This window comes from Protomyctophum bolini (genome assembly GCF_963924005.1).
Source record: "Protomyctophum bolini genome assembly, chromosome: 5".
In the NCBI taxonomy this organism is placed as follows: domain Eukaryota; kingdom Metazoa; phylum Chordata; class Actinopteri; order Myctophiformes; family Myctophidae; genus Protomyctophum; species Protomyctophum bolini.
In genome coordinates, this window is record NC_137866.1 from 29998289 (window position 1) to 30014359 (window position 16071).

General features: G+C 44.1%; 1 protein-coding gene across 1 annotated transcript in view; it reads left to right on the forward strand.

Moving 5' to 3' along the window:
* Positions 1–16071, forward strand: part of LOC308315463 (metabotropic glutamate receptor 7-like) — a 168282-nt gene that overhangs the window by 85199 nt on the left and 67012 nt on the right. Inside the window, exon 6 of the mRNA XM_080763454.1 lies at positions 3486–3690. Within this exon, the coding sequence (XP_080619580.1) occupies positions 3486–3690 (205 nt within the window). The remainder of the gene's footprint in view (positions 1–3485; positions 3691–16071) is intronic.

The window sequence follows — 16071 nt, forward strand, 5'->3', positions numbered from 1 at the left end:
TTTTTTATTTAGTTTAAAATAAAATGAAATGACACGCGGATGCTCTGGCGGTTTTAATGGGTTACGGAGGCCGGTGGTGAAAGGCCAACGCACTGGAGGGAGGAGATAGGGCGGGCGTGGAGTCACCGAAGCAGAGTGCCGTACCAAAGTTCACTGTGATCCTCGTCGTCTCAGAAAGATGTGACCGTCTCAGACTCCTGGGCAGAAAGATGTGACCGTCTCAGACTCCTGGGCAGAAAGATGTGACCGTCTCAGACTCCTGGGCAGAAAGATGTGACCGTCTCAGACTCCTGGGCAGAAAGATGTGACCGTCTCAGACTTCTGGGCAGAAAGATGTGACCGTCTCAGACTCCTGGGCAGAAAGATGTGACCGTCTCAGACTCCTGGGCAGAAAGATGTGACCGTCTCAGACTCCTGGGCAGAAAGATGTGACCGTCTCAGACTCCTGGGCAGAAAGATGTGACCGTCTCAGACTCCTGGGCAGAAAGATGTGACCGTCTCAGACTCCTGGGCAGAAAGATGTGACCGTCTCAGACACCTGGGCAGAAAGATGTGACCGTCTCAGACTCCTGGGCAGAAAGATGTGACCATCTCAGACTCCTGGGCAGAAAGATGTGACCGTCTCAGACTCCTGGGCAGAAAGATGTGACCGTCTCAGACTCCTGGGCAGAAAGATGTGACCGTCTCAGACTCCTGGGCAGAAAGATGTGACCGTCTCAGACTCCTGGGCAGAAAGATGTGACCGTCTCAGACTCCTGGGCAGAAAGATGTGACCGTCTCAGACTCCTGGACCGATGAATCTATATCCTCGTGGTCTCAGAAAGATGTGACCAATGAACAGTGGTGGAAAGTATAGTACTTATAGTACTGTACTTCAGTACAATTTTGAGATATTTGTACTTTTACTTGAGTATTTCCAATTTCCAGTACTTTCACTTCATCTCCACTACATCTCAGAGCCAACATTTTTACTTTTACTTCACTACTATTATTTGAAAACTTTATTTAGTTACTTTGGCAATTTTGGGCATTTGGAAATAGCCGATCTACATCGCGACGCATTGTGAGCTTGTAGATCTGCTACTTTTGTACTCTTACTTGAGTACATTTTTAATACCGGAGTTCTACTTGTAACAGAGTACATCTACATTGCAGTATTTATACTTTTACTTATAGTAAGTAAAACATTTGAGTACTTTTTACACCACTGCCAATGAATCTATCCTCGTGGTCTCAGACTCCTGGGCACAAAGATGTGACTGATGAATGGCAGCGTACGGTGTCCGTATGTCTGGCGGTGCTTACCGTCTGAGTGTGCAGCGCTCCGCCCTTAATATCACCCAATCTGACGCTTTCGGCTACAAATCACTTCTTGTCTCACAGCTGAGTGTATCTCTGCTTTTTTTTCTCTCTTTTTTTGGAAATACAATATAGCAAAAGCACACACTCCACTACTTTTCCTATGCTGTGTGTAATATCTGTTATTAAGTCTAGCAAAATGACAATTCATAAAGACATGCAAACCCATAAGCCCTGTCTTGGCCTCACTTCACCGTCTGGCTCCCTGCTAATTTTAGCATTGATTTAGAGGTTTCTCTTATCTTGAAATGGGCTGCAGCCCCTCGCTATCTCTCTGAGCCCCTGGAACACCTACAGTTCTACTGCTCTGAGAGATGCTGATAAGTTATAGTCTACTGGAAGCCCCCATAAGACCCAGAAATGTTGGTTAGTATAAACTTTTATGATTCAAATGTCATCTATAGGCTTAGAAGATGAGATTAAGCTTGGTTGCTAAAAGTTGCACGTTGAGCAATTCGAGTTATTGGCATAATATGTGACCATAACATCCTGTATAAGGCAAAAACATCAACATTTCATCATGCTTTAAGTAGCATGTGACATGTCAAACTAGGGGGTTTTCATGATGCTGATCCATTCCCAGCGTTATGTTTGCAAAGAAAACACTCCTTGGGCTAAAAACGGCTAAAAACGGCCATAGCCCTTTTACTGAAGTGTGTGTTCAGTAAAAGGGTTTCTCCTCTTCTCTATAGAGTGTGTTCAGTGAAAGGGTTTCTCCTCGTCTCTATAAAGTGTGTGTTCAGTAAAAGGGTTTCTCCTCGTCTCTCTATAGTGTGTGTTCAGTAAAAGGGTTTCTCCTCGTCTCTAGAGTGTGTGTTCAGTAAAAGGGTTTCTCCTCGTCTCTCTATAGAGTGTGTTCAGTAAAAGGGTTTCTCCTCGTCTCTCTATAGAGTGTGTGTTCAGTAAAAGGGTTTCTCCTCGTCTCTATAGAGTGTGTTCAGTAAAAGGGTTTCTCCTCGTCTCTCTATAGTGTGTTCAGTAAAAGGGTTTCTCTTCGTCTCTCTATAGTGTGTGTTCAGTAAAAGGGTTTCTCCTCGTCTCTCTATAGAGTGTGTTCAGTAAAAGGGTTTCTCCTCGTCTCTCTATAGAGTGTGTTCAGTAAAAGGGTTTCTCCTCGTCTCTATAGAGTGTGTGTTCAGTAAAAGGGTTTCTCCTCGTCTCTCTATAAGTGTGTGTTCAGTAAAAGGGTTTCTCCCCGTCTCTCCTTGGTAAACGGAAAATACATTTTCAGGTCGCTTGCAAATTTCATCCAATCAGGACATAATTTATCAGGTTAGATTTTTGCAGTGTTCCAGTTCCACATGTGTCTGCTGCTCCATTTTATTTGTTCCATCACTTCCAATTTCACTTGTTTGTCCTGATTTCCTGTATGGCTCTATCTGGTTTGGATCAAAATGATACTGTATATGACATCTCTATCTGGTTTGGATCAAATTGGTATCCTGACCTGAAAGAGGTTACTAAACGAACTGGAGAGACCGGGGAAACCCACAACCACTGCATGACACTGATCAGAAGAACTATCAGAACAGTACTTATTTACCACTTATTGCAACAATCACTTACTGAGCCTTTAACACTAGAAGGTCTAACCCAATGGTTTTCAATAAGGGCAGATCTACAAACTCCACTCGACACTCAAGAGTTACTATGGGGGGAGGCCACCAAATATTTGTGTGATATTAGTTTGCAGATTGACCAGCTTTTATAGTATAGTTTGTCGATTACTTTTGATGCAGTCATTTTTATTTTTTTATTTTTATGTTATTTAAAAAGGTATTACAAGACCTTAAATTGCCACTTCCTCTGTCATCTGTGGACCCAGCAAAAACTATGTTGCGGCCCCCCACAGGTTGAGAACCACTGCTTTAACCCACTGTTGGGATTGTCTTGTACTCTCAATTTATAATGTAGGCATTTATAAAACGCTCTAAATCCAGAGCGATTTGCAGTAAGAAAGAGCAACACATGGTAATACATTAAATACATAGAAATGGTCATCAAAGATCATGAGTAAGCTAAGAACCTAACATATCCGTCTAACAGTAGAACATCTGTACAATGAAACTAGGAGTACACACTATAGAGTACTGTCTACATAATATGCTATCTGCCCCCCCCCCCAGGCCAAGAGCGCATCGGCATCGACTCCAAGTACGAGCAGGAGGGCAAGGTGCAGTTTGTGATCGACGCGGTGTACGCCATGGCTCACGCCCTCCACGCCATGCACAGAGACCTGTGCCCCGACCACCCGGGGGTCTGCCCCCTGATGGAGACCGCCGAGGGCAAGACGCTGCTCAAGTACATCCGCAACGGAAGCTTCAACGGTGAGTGGCACGCTCCTCAGACCAGATCTCTCTAGGTGGTCCTCAGACCAGATCTCTCTAGGTGGTCCTCAGACCATGCAGCTCTGTGTAGTCTAAGTGGTCCTTAGACCAGCTCTCCATCGTCATCCAGGTTCTCCATACTGTACATCTGGCATCAGTTTGTTGGTGATTTGCGCTCCTGCCTCGTTCTTGAGTACATCCACATATGTTAATGTGGGACGTCCTCGTGACTGGTGCCCGTGTGTTGGTTCCCACAGCACCAGTTCGCTGGCTGTCCAGCTAGTCTCATTCTCCTGGCTGCAAATGTCTGGCTCACCCTTGGCATTCCATCATACAGATTCTTGTTGGTAACATGTAGGCTATGAAAAGGAAGGGATGTCCGCACACTGATTCACTAAATTATTTATTTATGAACAGCGTTTTGACCCTTGTGGGTCTTCGTCAGGTATGTATTGTTGTATTGTTGCTTCCAAATTCTCCCATGTTGCTATGGAGACAGGCCAAAGCCTTCTAAAGCAGGGGTTCCCAACCTTTATATTGTCACGGACCGGCTGACAGTTTATAAAATGTTCGCGGACCGGCAAGGGGGGGCTAACGTTCTCACGGAAGACAGTTGACTTGCCCTTAAATAGTCTACCCGCTGTTATTATTATTATTATCATACCGTTATATCATTGACCTAAATGGCGTTATATCAAAAAAGTATGATTATTTATGTCTTTTTCAGAAATAACTAAGTTTAGAGTTCAGAGTACACATTACTTTACCTGGGTAACATCATCTTCTGATACTTGAATGTTTTGACATGAAATAATAATCCTGTACCATCACCGGCCGCGTGTAGTGTTTTGTTTCATTAGCGCGATCAACCTTGATAAGGCTGCAGCTGTTGTTGCTGCTGCTACTGCTGCTCGCTGACCACACATGAACGGTAAAGATAGATACACTGTTATGCTACGCAACACTAAAGTAACACGGACTCAAAGCCGTTTATAAATCAGTTACTGACTCGTCCGCTGACGAATCCTTGGTATTTTCATTCGAACGGACAGAGTAAACTTTTCACTGCTGTTTGGAAAGTCCTTGTGAAGATGTGTCGTCGCACAACCCCCCCCCCCCCCCCCCCCCAGCACAATCAGAAGCGTTTTCAAAGTGACAAGGAGGATACAAAGACTGCCTGAAAGGCATGCATTTGCATTCTAATGGGTGATTAAGGGTCGCGCAGACTCGTGCTCTACATGCAAAGGGTAAATCCGCTGCCACTATAGTACTCAGGTTTGGTGTTTGTCCTCTCGTTTTCAAATGGACCGGTGCCGCGGACCGGTGGTTGGGAACCTCTGTTCTAAAGCATGGTTTCATGTTTAGTCACAGAAGCATGAGCGGAGCATCATGGTTGTACCACAATCCAATCTGTGTTCCTTTTTTAAGTGACACTGGGTTTATTTAATCTGTGTTCCCTTTGCAATGACACTGGGCGGAAATGAGAAATCACTGCCCAGGTTTATTTATTCTTTTAGTGTGTGTGCATCCTGCACATTACATTTTTCCCGTGAAAGACGTTAGAGATATGATATGATATATGATATAGTACTTTATTGTCAGTTCACACTGAAATTTGTCTTGCGACACAAGCAGCCAAGTATGCAGAACATATACAAAACACAAAGAACAAGACAATTTACATACATAAAGACATGAGCAATATCCACCGCTTAGATTATCCTGTGGCTACTACATCTCCTGATTAAGCCTCAAGGTCGACTGGTAGACAAAGGACCTCTTTAGTCTGACCTTGTTGTATGCTGGTACACCATATCTCCTTCCTGAAGGTAGCAACCTATATTCTCTATACAACACATGCTTAGTATTAGAGGTGATATTCCTTGCTAACCTTAGGATGCTGTTATCATATGTGGATGTATAAAGTTTCTGAAGTTGTTGTCCAACAATCTTTGAACAAATGTTCAGTTGTTGCAGCAGTTGTGACTTTAGAGAGGTGACTCAGATATATCGGTAAATACATCAGAAGTTAGAGACATGACTCAGAGATATCAGTAAATACTAAAACCTTACAGAGCGCCATATGCTTATTAATTTAGGCTAATGTTTTGATTTTTAAAGAACAACACTTAACAATAAGTTACTTTTATTCGATTAATAACACATGAGAATGATAATAACCAACAATATAAACTTTCGGTTTTATGCCCTAACATCATTTTCAGCATGTCTCGCACTGAACACAGCTTTGTTCGCGCTGCCGTGATATTATGCTATATCACCGCAGCGCGACAACAAGCCCCCGGTGTCCTCGTCTCGATGCAAGACACGAGCTGAAGCAGCCACAGCGTGGAGACCAGCGTCAGTCCAGACTCCAGGCAGCCCCATATGGAACCTGTCACTCCGCTATTGTACACAACTATATGCTTTTATCAGGCCAAGACGCCCATCACGTACCAGAGGAATACAGTAGTCCATTCCTGATCAGTCACAGGAACTGTATAGCTTAGCTCATTGAGACCAGAGAACACAGGTGTCACAAAAATATATCATATAACTTTAGCTATTTGTCAATAGCTAAAGCTTTACGTATTGGTTAAACTGGTTGAAAGCTGACACAGATGCGTTCCAGGTCTTCATGGGTTAAGAAAAAGTAGAATATCCAAAATTCATCGTATTGATCCCTGCTCCAAGTGCTCTACCCACAGGTCTGCAATATGACATCCATACCCTCCTTGGAAGTCAAATGTTCCGTTCACCAAATATAAACCCAAGGTAGTTGCAAATAAATGTTGGAGAGAGAGAGATTTTCAAGACCTCTCTATTCAATCTTTTTCCAGTAAATGATGAACATGAAAAAAAGCAATTTGTAAGGTTCCATCAATAATGCAGCTCCTACACACCTCACCTGTAGAAACCCCCCAATGTCCCCCTCTAGACTGTAATATAGGCCTTTTCGACTTTAATGCAAGCTGCCATTATCCCCTTTGCCATCAACAGGGGATCAACTGACCCCAAACCCTGCACCTTATTCCTCCTCGTTTAACAAATTGCCAACTTAACAAATCCGTATACAAAATTGACCAGTACTACAACAGATCTTCTCTTACTACTGTATTTCGGACCAAAGATAGAATTTTCAAGAGAAAAATGTTCCCCTATTTGCCTTGTTATCCCCTCTGCAAAATCTAACACCCTACTTAGCCAGGGGTAGGGAGAGACAGAGAGAGCGAGAGCAATCTTATTTCCTTATTTCTACAATCAGTGTTTTCTCTTGATTCATCAGTAGTCTGCATTTAGAGAGCCATGCATGAACCATGTTAGTCTGGAGTTGCAGTTTCGATCTGAATAATTATAACATGCACATATCATTTTACAAAAAAGCCGACGTATGTGTCCCCCCTGTCCGGGGAACAACATGTTCCGGGGAACAACTGGCTGAAACTCATTTGTAATATGTGACTCTTTTTGATACAGAGACAGTCACGGCGGCAAGACTAACTGTTCAGGAGAGTTATTTTTTGTTTGTAATCCAAAATGAGTTAATAGCACAGGCAGACTTTTCACATACTAGAGCATGTCGGAAATAAGTGTCATGGCTGAAATCGACATGTAAATATGAAATGCTTAAACATGTAGCTATAGGTGTAATGTTAGAGACCACATAAGTGAACCTTTCAAGCCTGTTTTCTCAACTCGCTGTTTTCTGCAAGACATTACTCAAATCTCCAAAACTGGTGGGTCAAACTGAACAAATAATAACATCAATGACCAGTCAGAAACGGTCACATATACTGATAGTTGAGCTACAGTAGTAGTAGTAGTAGTAGTACAGAAGCACAATTTGGAATTTGCACTCTATGGCCAGAACAAATTTGTGCCTGGTTTGCTGGGACCAGATTACATAAATGACCATATTTATTACGTCATCATTGAGAGCTAGTCATACATATACACACCATGTACTCTGGTCCCAGCAAATCAGGCACAATTTGCTATTTTATTTTACTGATTATATATATATATAGTATATGTATGACTAGCTCTAAATGATGACGTAATAAATATGGTCATTTATGTAATCTGGTCCCAGCAAACCAGGCACAAATTTGCTGTTTTATTTGCATACGCATCAAGTGGCGGGTTGGCTGGGACGGTGCATACGGACCGGGCGAAAATATTACTTGCGCGCTCTGCTTGCGCAAGTAATAATAAAACAAAAAAGCTGTGGATTATTGTGAGCTTGGCACCTCCTCATGCTGATCACCAACCTAGCCACATTTTGCTGTGAGTGTTCAATTGGGTTGAGGTCTGGACTCACGGCAGGTCATTACATCCTCTCCACTCCAACAATTCTGGAGGTACTCTATGATGATCTTGGCTATGTGGGGGCGAGCATTGTCTTTCTGGAGGATGGTGTTAGGTCCCAGATTCTGTTGGATCCAGAATCTCATGTTTATTAAATTATTTTCTTCTGTTGCTGCTGGTAGTCATGGCTTCCAGTTCCCATCTGATGTTGTGTGGGAGTTCAGACTGATCCAGACCATACTGAATAACTGCTAGTTTACACAGCGTCCTAAGTGTAGGAATCAAGTCTAAGACATACAGGTCATCAGAATATGTGTGGTCTGCTTTGATTCCCCCAAAGATGTTTACACGACCTCCATTCATGCAACAGCACATGTCATAAACTGGACACGGTCCTTCCCCCTTAGGCTCAACCTTCTTCCAGGAGAAGCTCTCTGGACTAAATGTCCACATATCATTGAAGGTCTGGTCATCGTTGCGCCCACCAAATATGTACAGCTCTCTGTTGTAGGCAAAGGCTGAATGGAAGCAGCGTCCTTCTGGAACAAGGTGTGCAGAAGGTGTGTCCAGCCAGAGGTTGGTCTCTGTGTCAAACACTCTGATAGTGTTGTAGTACTGAGACCCCCAGCATCCCCCAAATACAAACATCTTTGCCCTGCTGATGGTGGCAGAGTGACAGTATGAAACAGGAGGTGGAGTTCCTCTGGTGTTGATTAAAGACCAGACCATTGTGCTGGTGTTAAACTTGTAGGTGTCATTAGTGTATCTGGAGTTGCGTCCTCCATGGATAAACATGACCTTCCCCAACACACAGGCTGAGTGGTTGATCCTCACCTCCGGAACAGACCCAGAAACCTTGGGCGTCAACCATTTGTGGGTGTCGACATCAAATGCATAGAGCACGTTGTCCCCACGAGGAGTGTTGGAAATACCCGCTTCAGTAAGTAATAACCCCCCCCAGACGTAGATGTTATCTTCTATTAGCATAGCTGTGTGTTCTGCACGTCTGAAGGGAACCGTATGATGGTGTTGTTCTAACTTCCTCCAGCATAAAGACACTGTGTTGAAGACATGCACATCAAGGTGATCACTGTCCCCGTCATCACTTTCTCCTCCTCCTCCAATGAAGTAAACGTCATGTCCCACTGTCACCGAAGCATGACCCCCGGCTCTTGTTGGTGATCCTTTCACGTGCACCGTCCAGCAAAACATCTGTTAAACAAGCACTTCTGTGAATACAATGTAATCAAACCAGTCTCAGTGCGTACGAGAATGGAGAGCTGTTGTGTGCGGCTCCACTTAAATTGCTTCAGTGGAACAAAAATGTCACACAAAGTCCGACCAATCAGCAATGCCGATGGTCTGGGTCGGCCAATCAAATAAGGCAATGCCTGTTGATCTCCTTTATATGGCAAAGTGATCACCAGCGCAACCCCTCTTTAGCTACACAGCAGACAGTGTGTTCAGCTACACAGCAGACAGACAGTGTGTTCAGCTACACAGCAGACAGACAGTGTGTTCAGCTACACAGCAGACAGACAGTGTGTTCAGCTACACAGCAGACACTGTGTTCAGCTACACAGCAGACAGACAGTGTGTTCAGCTACACAGTAGACAGACAGTGTGTTCAGCTACACAGCAGACAGACACTGTGTTCAGCTACACAGCAGACAGACAGTGTGTTCAGCTACACAGCAGACAGACAGTGTGTTCAGCTACACAGCAGACAGACAGTGTTCAGCTACACAGTAGACAGACAGTGTTCAGCTACACAGCAGACAGACAGTGTGTTCAGCTACACAGCAGACAGACAGTGTGTTCAGCTACACAGCAGACAGACAGTGTGTTCAGCTACACAGCAGACAGACAGTGTTCAGCTACACAGTAGACAGACAGTGTGTTCAGCTACACAGCAGACAGACAGTGTGTTCAGCTACACAGCAGACAGTGTGTTCAGCTACACAGCAGACAGACAGTGTGTTCAGCTACACAGTAGACAGACAGTGTTCAGCTACACAGCAGACAGACAGTGTTCAGCTACACAGCAGACAGTGTGTTCAGCTACACAGCAGACAGACAGTGTTCAGCTACACAGCAGACAGTGTGTTCAGCTACACAGCAGACAGACACTGTGTTCAGTTACACAGCAGACAGACAGTGTGTTCAGCTACACAGCAGACAGACAGTGTTCAGCTACACAGCAGACAGACAGTGTTCAGCTACACAGTAGACAGACAGTATGTTATAGATGGATTATAATTGCATCTTTGATGTATTTACATACTTTTACTTAAGTAAAACGTTTGTGTACTTTTTCAACCACTTACCTTTTGAGTACATGCACTTAGTTACTCCCCATCACTTGAGTACAGCAGTACTTCTCCGCCACTTGCCGGCCCGGTCGACCTCGCGGAAGCGTTTCTGATGATTACAATAAGAAAAAAGGTCAGCGATGAAAAGTGACCCCATGGCTCAGGGGAGCCTCTGAGCGAGTGTGAGGCGACATGCGCAGCACATTCACATGTTAATAATGGCAGAGAGACAAGGTGATCCATCATCATTGTGTCAGATAGAAGCCGACAGGGGGAAGAAAAGTGCATGTGTGAGTCCAGACAGTGACATTAGTCCATGAAGACCTGAGACTTGATTCTACAAATGTATTCTCAATCGACCCCAAAAAAATATATGTAATTGGCCACCAACCCCCATCTGAAAATCTGTAGTTCCAGAAATATGTAGTTCACAGAAGCAAATATATGAGTTAATGCAAATAAATCACGGCACTTCATATTTAACATTGTGCATTCAGGAAACTTTCGATGTTGTTATTGTTATCACTTTGAAACAGTCCATATAGGCCATTATATCCATAGTGGCTTCCCGTAATTGTTGCTGAAATTGTTGTTACTTAAAAAACGAAAATAACTCACCTCATGACTCCAACTGAGCTCAGCACATTACTGTTCTTGATCGTAGTTTAACCAATTTAGACCTGAGACCAGATTCTACAAAATGTCTTCTAAATCATGACAGTTTTCTGCAAAACCCATGTTTCTATGTCAGTGGTGCTCAAACTTTTTTATGTCAACCCCCAGAATTATCTGTATTTGACTGCAGACCCCCATCTAAAATATGTTGTTCCAGGGACCTCCCAGAAGCAAAGATTTGAGCTACAAGCTCATAGCGCGGCACCGAGTTCCGCCCTATGAGCTTGTAGATCTGCTATTTTTAAATAGCTAAAGCATAACATAATGCTTAAAACACCAAAAAGGGGTTCCCAAAAATGGGTTAATGTGTTGTTTGGTCCAGCGTGAGTCAGCTTCTTGTGGAGGAAGCAGAGAAGCTTTTTGGTATCCTCTGTACAGGAGGTGTCCTCAGGCCACCAGTTAATGTTCACTAGCTTTTTTTGGATTTTTTTTCTCGCATTTTCAGATAGCTCTGAGATTCCACCTAGAAGTGATTCAGCAAAAGGTTTAACTCTGAAGGTGTAGAGTTGGACACTAAGTGGTTCCATTGGTTCCCAAAATACCTCAAACCCTAACCTAACCCTAACCGCAAGCAGCGGAGCAGCGCATATTCGACCGCACGTCCGACCGTTGTTTCCACATGTCGGTCCGTTGGTGTGTCTAATATGCGTGTGCATCCCCATGCTCACAACACCATGTTGCATCACAGCACATTGTGCCCCAGTATTCTCCACGATCAGTACCAGCAATATCTCAATATCACCCCCCCCCCTAAATGAAAGCCCTGCAGTTGTACAAGCTCACACCACCCCGTTGCATCCCAGCACATTGTGACCCAGTATTCTCTCAGCAATACAACCCTCACTTTTTAGGCACTATCCTTGGTGGCCATGATCAGTATCGCTACTCGATAACCGATACCCGAAAGAAAATCCAATAAGCGTATTGAGTACCCGTTATCAATAAGCTTTTTTTCTGGGTCGTCCCTAGAACAACATATTTTCAGACGAGGGTCGGATTTTGGGCGTCCTTGAGAACCACTGACATTTTTCAGAAAACTGTCAGGATTTAGAAGACATTTTGTAGAATCTGGTCTCAGTCCTGAATGGGTTTAACTGCTTATATCCTCTGTGGAAGGAACACCAGCCTGCTCTGTCCCAAACTGTGTAGAGTGGTGGACAGTAACCGAGTAAATGTACTAGTAGGCCAGCCTACAAGTACAGATTCTGTCCCGTCATGTGTAGAGTGTGACAGACAAGCTGCCTTCATTCTTCTGTCCGTAGCATTGCTCTCTGTTTCTGTCTCTGTGTCTCTCTGTCTCTGTGTCTAACACAATAAAACATTTTATCATTGGCAGCTACGAGTGTGTGCAGCTATACTGTACATGTTTTTGTAGGCTATGATTCGATTTAACACTCGCAGGACTGAAGTAAGGCCAGGTACCACACAAGCTGATTTCCGGTCAAAAAGGCCTTTTTTCCCTGCAATGTTATTGTCCCGTGTCTCCAGATGCTTTGGGGACACGGGGAGGGTACTTACCCTAGGAGACACCGGGAGAACATGTGAGGGAACATGAAAACTCTACAGGTATGGGCACTGATGATGCGGAGGATGATCTGTGGAAATTTAGCCCAGAGACCTTCTCCTGGAAGAAGGTTGAGCCCAGGGGGAAAGGCCCACGTTCTGGGATGTCTAATATGTGCTGTTTTATGGTGGGAGATCGTATCATTCTCTTTGGAGGGTGGGGTGAATCCATTGACCTGTATGTCTTAGACTTAAGTCCTAGCCTCAAGACATTATATAAGCTAGCAGTTATTCAGTATCGTCTGGAGCAGTCTGGACTCCCACACAACATCAGGTGGGAACTGGCAGCCATGGAAAACAAAAAACAAAATGAAATAAACAAAACCAGCCAAACAAACAAAACCAACGTTTGTGAACCAGTAAATGTATAACGTGTTCCTTCCATGCGGTATATACGTCCGGCCACGAAAACTCTCCCCTGTCAGGTGAAAAGAAGCGGCTTGGACTCCTCATGCATAGATGGAAGCATGAGGTCCGTCCGCTGCCCTCCCCAGGTTGAAGTGTAGGGATTACATTAGATAATTGACATTGGGTGAAAAAATGGGTTGCAATGGGTTGCAAATAAATAAAAATAAAATGGACTGTGGCTCCTGGCTGGCCAGGCTGGTCTAGGAGAGATAGAGACACTGCGCTGGTCTTCCTGGCCTGAGACCTTTTTTTGTTGTTGATTGGCAGCCAGGCAGGCCAATAAGGAGGAAGCCCACCGGGAAATGTCCCGGTCATCCCGTGTGCCAGACCGGGCCCGGCCAAGCCCCCAGTAAGGCTGCACGTTCATGGAGGTGGACGGACGTTCAGTGACGTCATGTGCGTAACATATTGTGTGTCATCCCAGGTCCGAGCTTATAACTTCCGCTCACTCGAGCCATTGAGTTACAGTATATTGGTAGGACTTCCGGCAGTCTTCCGGGTGCTTCAGAAGAGCCACTGAGCAACTTCTATTGAAATTAATAGCTTTGGGTCGGGGCTGTAGCTCCGGTCCTCCCTCCAGTGTGGTTTTTGCCAGTTCATTCTCTATCCTTCTTTATACTCTATGGGGGTTACGGGGTGACAGTATTCCATGTCCTCACAGTGCCAGGGTTACGGGGTGACTGTATTCCCTGACTGACAGTCTGTGATTGATGGCATTCATAATTTTAGGCTTATTCTTCAAATGGTGGTGGATTGGGCTGTGGCGGGGGGGAGTGGGACTCGTGGTTGGAGATACATATTTGGGGAGGGACAGAAGTAGCCCTGCTTAGATTTTTGTGACATGTTGTGTCTTCAACTAGTTTTTTTGATTTTCTTTTCTCTAAGCTCTCTGCTTCTCAGAACCCCCCCTTCTGTTTTTTCGGCAGCATTGTGTATTTAGTTCTCTGAAGTTGGAACACAAAGGCTTCTTTTGAATGATATTATTATTTTTCGCTTGAGCCCAAATTTGAGTGTTCTCTCCGACACGTGCAGCATCACGCACACACACGCACGCAGTCACGCATACACAGACGCATGCGCGCACACACACACACACACACACACACACACACACACGCACACACACACACACACACACACACACACACACACACACACACACACACTGAATCTGAAGGGGTAACTTCCAGAGACTTAGGCCCTTTCCCAATTCGTTTTTTAACCCTACCCCTCAGCCCTTGCCCCTTCCCCTTGTTCCTACATAATGAGTGTCAAGGGGTAGGGAGATGAATCATCCCCCTAGGAATCGGAATGTCCCTTATAGATTGCTACGTCATCGCTGTGCGACGCAATTGTGCGACGGAAACCCTTGGACGTAAACATCCCGTTTCAGTGTTTATTGGGTAACTTAGCAACCGGTTTCTTCTTCTTCTCTGCGTTTTATGGCGGATCGCACCAACATAAAAGTGCATACCGTCACCTACTGTCCTCTTTCCGCGCCGTACTGTACTGTACATTATGGCAGTACAATTGAGATAACCTTTCCCCAAACTTTGATGGCATTTTTCTGTCTCTAGGACCCCCAATTTATATTGTAATATCAATGTTAATTAACTCTGAGAGTGTAAAAACTATCATTTAGCCCATAACCCACTTTGGAAACTACTTTCCATTTGATTTAAGCTGTAGAGATGGAACGTAAATATAACATTGCTGTGGTTATGATAAAATAAATATATTGTAATTTTGTCTCATGTTGGTAGCCCACCATGTATGCAGAATGTAATTCAGCTAGATATAGCTCATTCTGACACATGCTCAACAGTTGTACCTGATTCATTGATTATTGTCTTAACAGTTTGTTTAGCATGGGTACATATAGGGTTATAAAAAGGAAAAACAATTTACAGTATAGAAAGAAGGGGCTGTGGTCACTGTTCAATTGTTTTTAATATCATTAAGAACAGAGTAATTTTCTATCAATGAAAATGCCATCGTGATTCATCTCCATCCAATGTACAGTCTGCACAGCAGCTTGCAATCTGTTCCATATTTGCCTGGGGAAAAACACAACACCATTGCTAATTAGTTATGTAAGTTTTGCAACTTGTGGGGATTATCTTAACATTGGTCATGATAAAACCGTCACTGCAGCGAGTAGCCAACGTTATGCAGTGACAGCGTTATGTAGGTACAGTAGGCTATTTCACGGCTTTTAAGAGCTCCAAAACTGCAGAATGTTGACATATCGTGGTCTGGGGGGTCGGACTTATGCCTGCTAATAAGCTAGCTTGCATCCGAGTTGTATCACCGGCGCACCAGCGTTAAATAAAAAAGAATAAAGCGCCGATGCGGTGCCAAATGAATGGGTAACGTTGTATGAATGCAACGCCGTATCATATCGTTAGTTCACGTGAGGTAACGTTAACCTTTGCTAGAGATTGCGATATTTTTGGCGATGCAGATTGTTAATACATTCAAATAATATTGGTTATTATAATATTTTTCCATAATAAAGGACATAAAAGGCTTCTTACCTCGTCCACCTTTCAGCCCTCAGTGATGTTGCTCCGTTTTGAGTCCGGTCGCGATGTCCCTTCAAGGGATTCTACCCCTCGCCCTCAGCCCTAACCCTCGCTCCAAAGAGAATTGAGAAAACCCTTCCTCCTCACGTGAACGCGCATAAGCAAGGGCAAGGGCTAAGGGCCAGGACGAAGGGGGGAATTGGGATTGAGCCTTAGTCCTCAGTGAAGTTTCTTCAATAGATCCTTTTCAATCGATGGTTGCTTCTTAAACAATTACAATATGTCAAGGACCCCCAAATTGATATGGATTTGGCTGCTGAAGGGCTTATTGAAAAGATTTTGTTGTGTGCCAGGGACCCCTCCCTGTTCAAGCCAAATGGGGGTAAAATAGCAGATCAATAAGCTCACTACTTGTAGATCGGCTATTTGAAACTAGCCGTACAAAATAAGTGCTTCATTCTTTCAGCGCCATTGCCGTTGATTAATGGCAATTGAAGCCTATTTTTTTATACTACGCTTACCGCCATTGCCATTGATTATTGGCAATTGGGCTTTTATAGTGCATTCAATCAATCGCCATAATGCTACTTACGT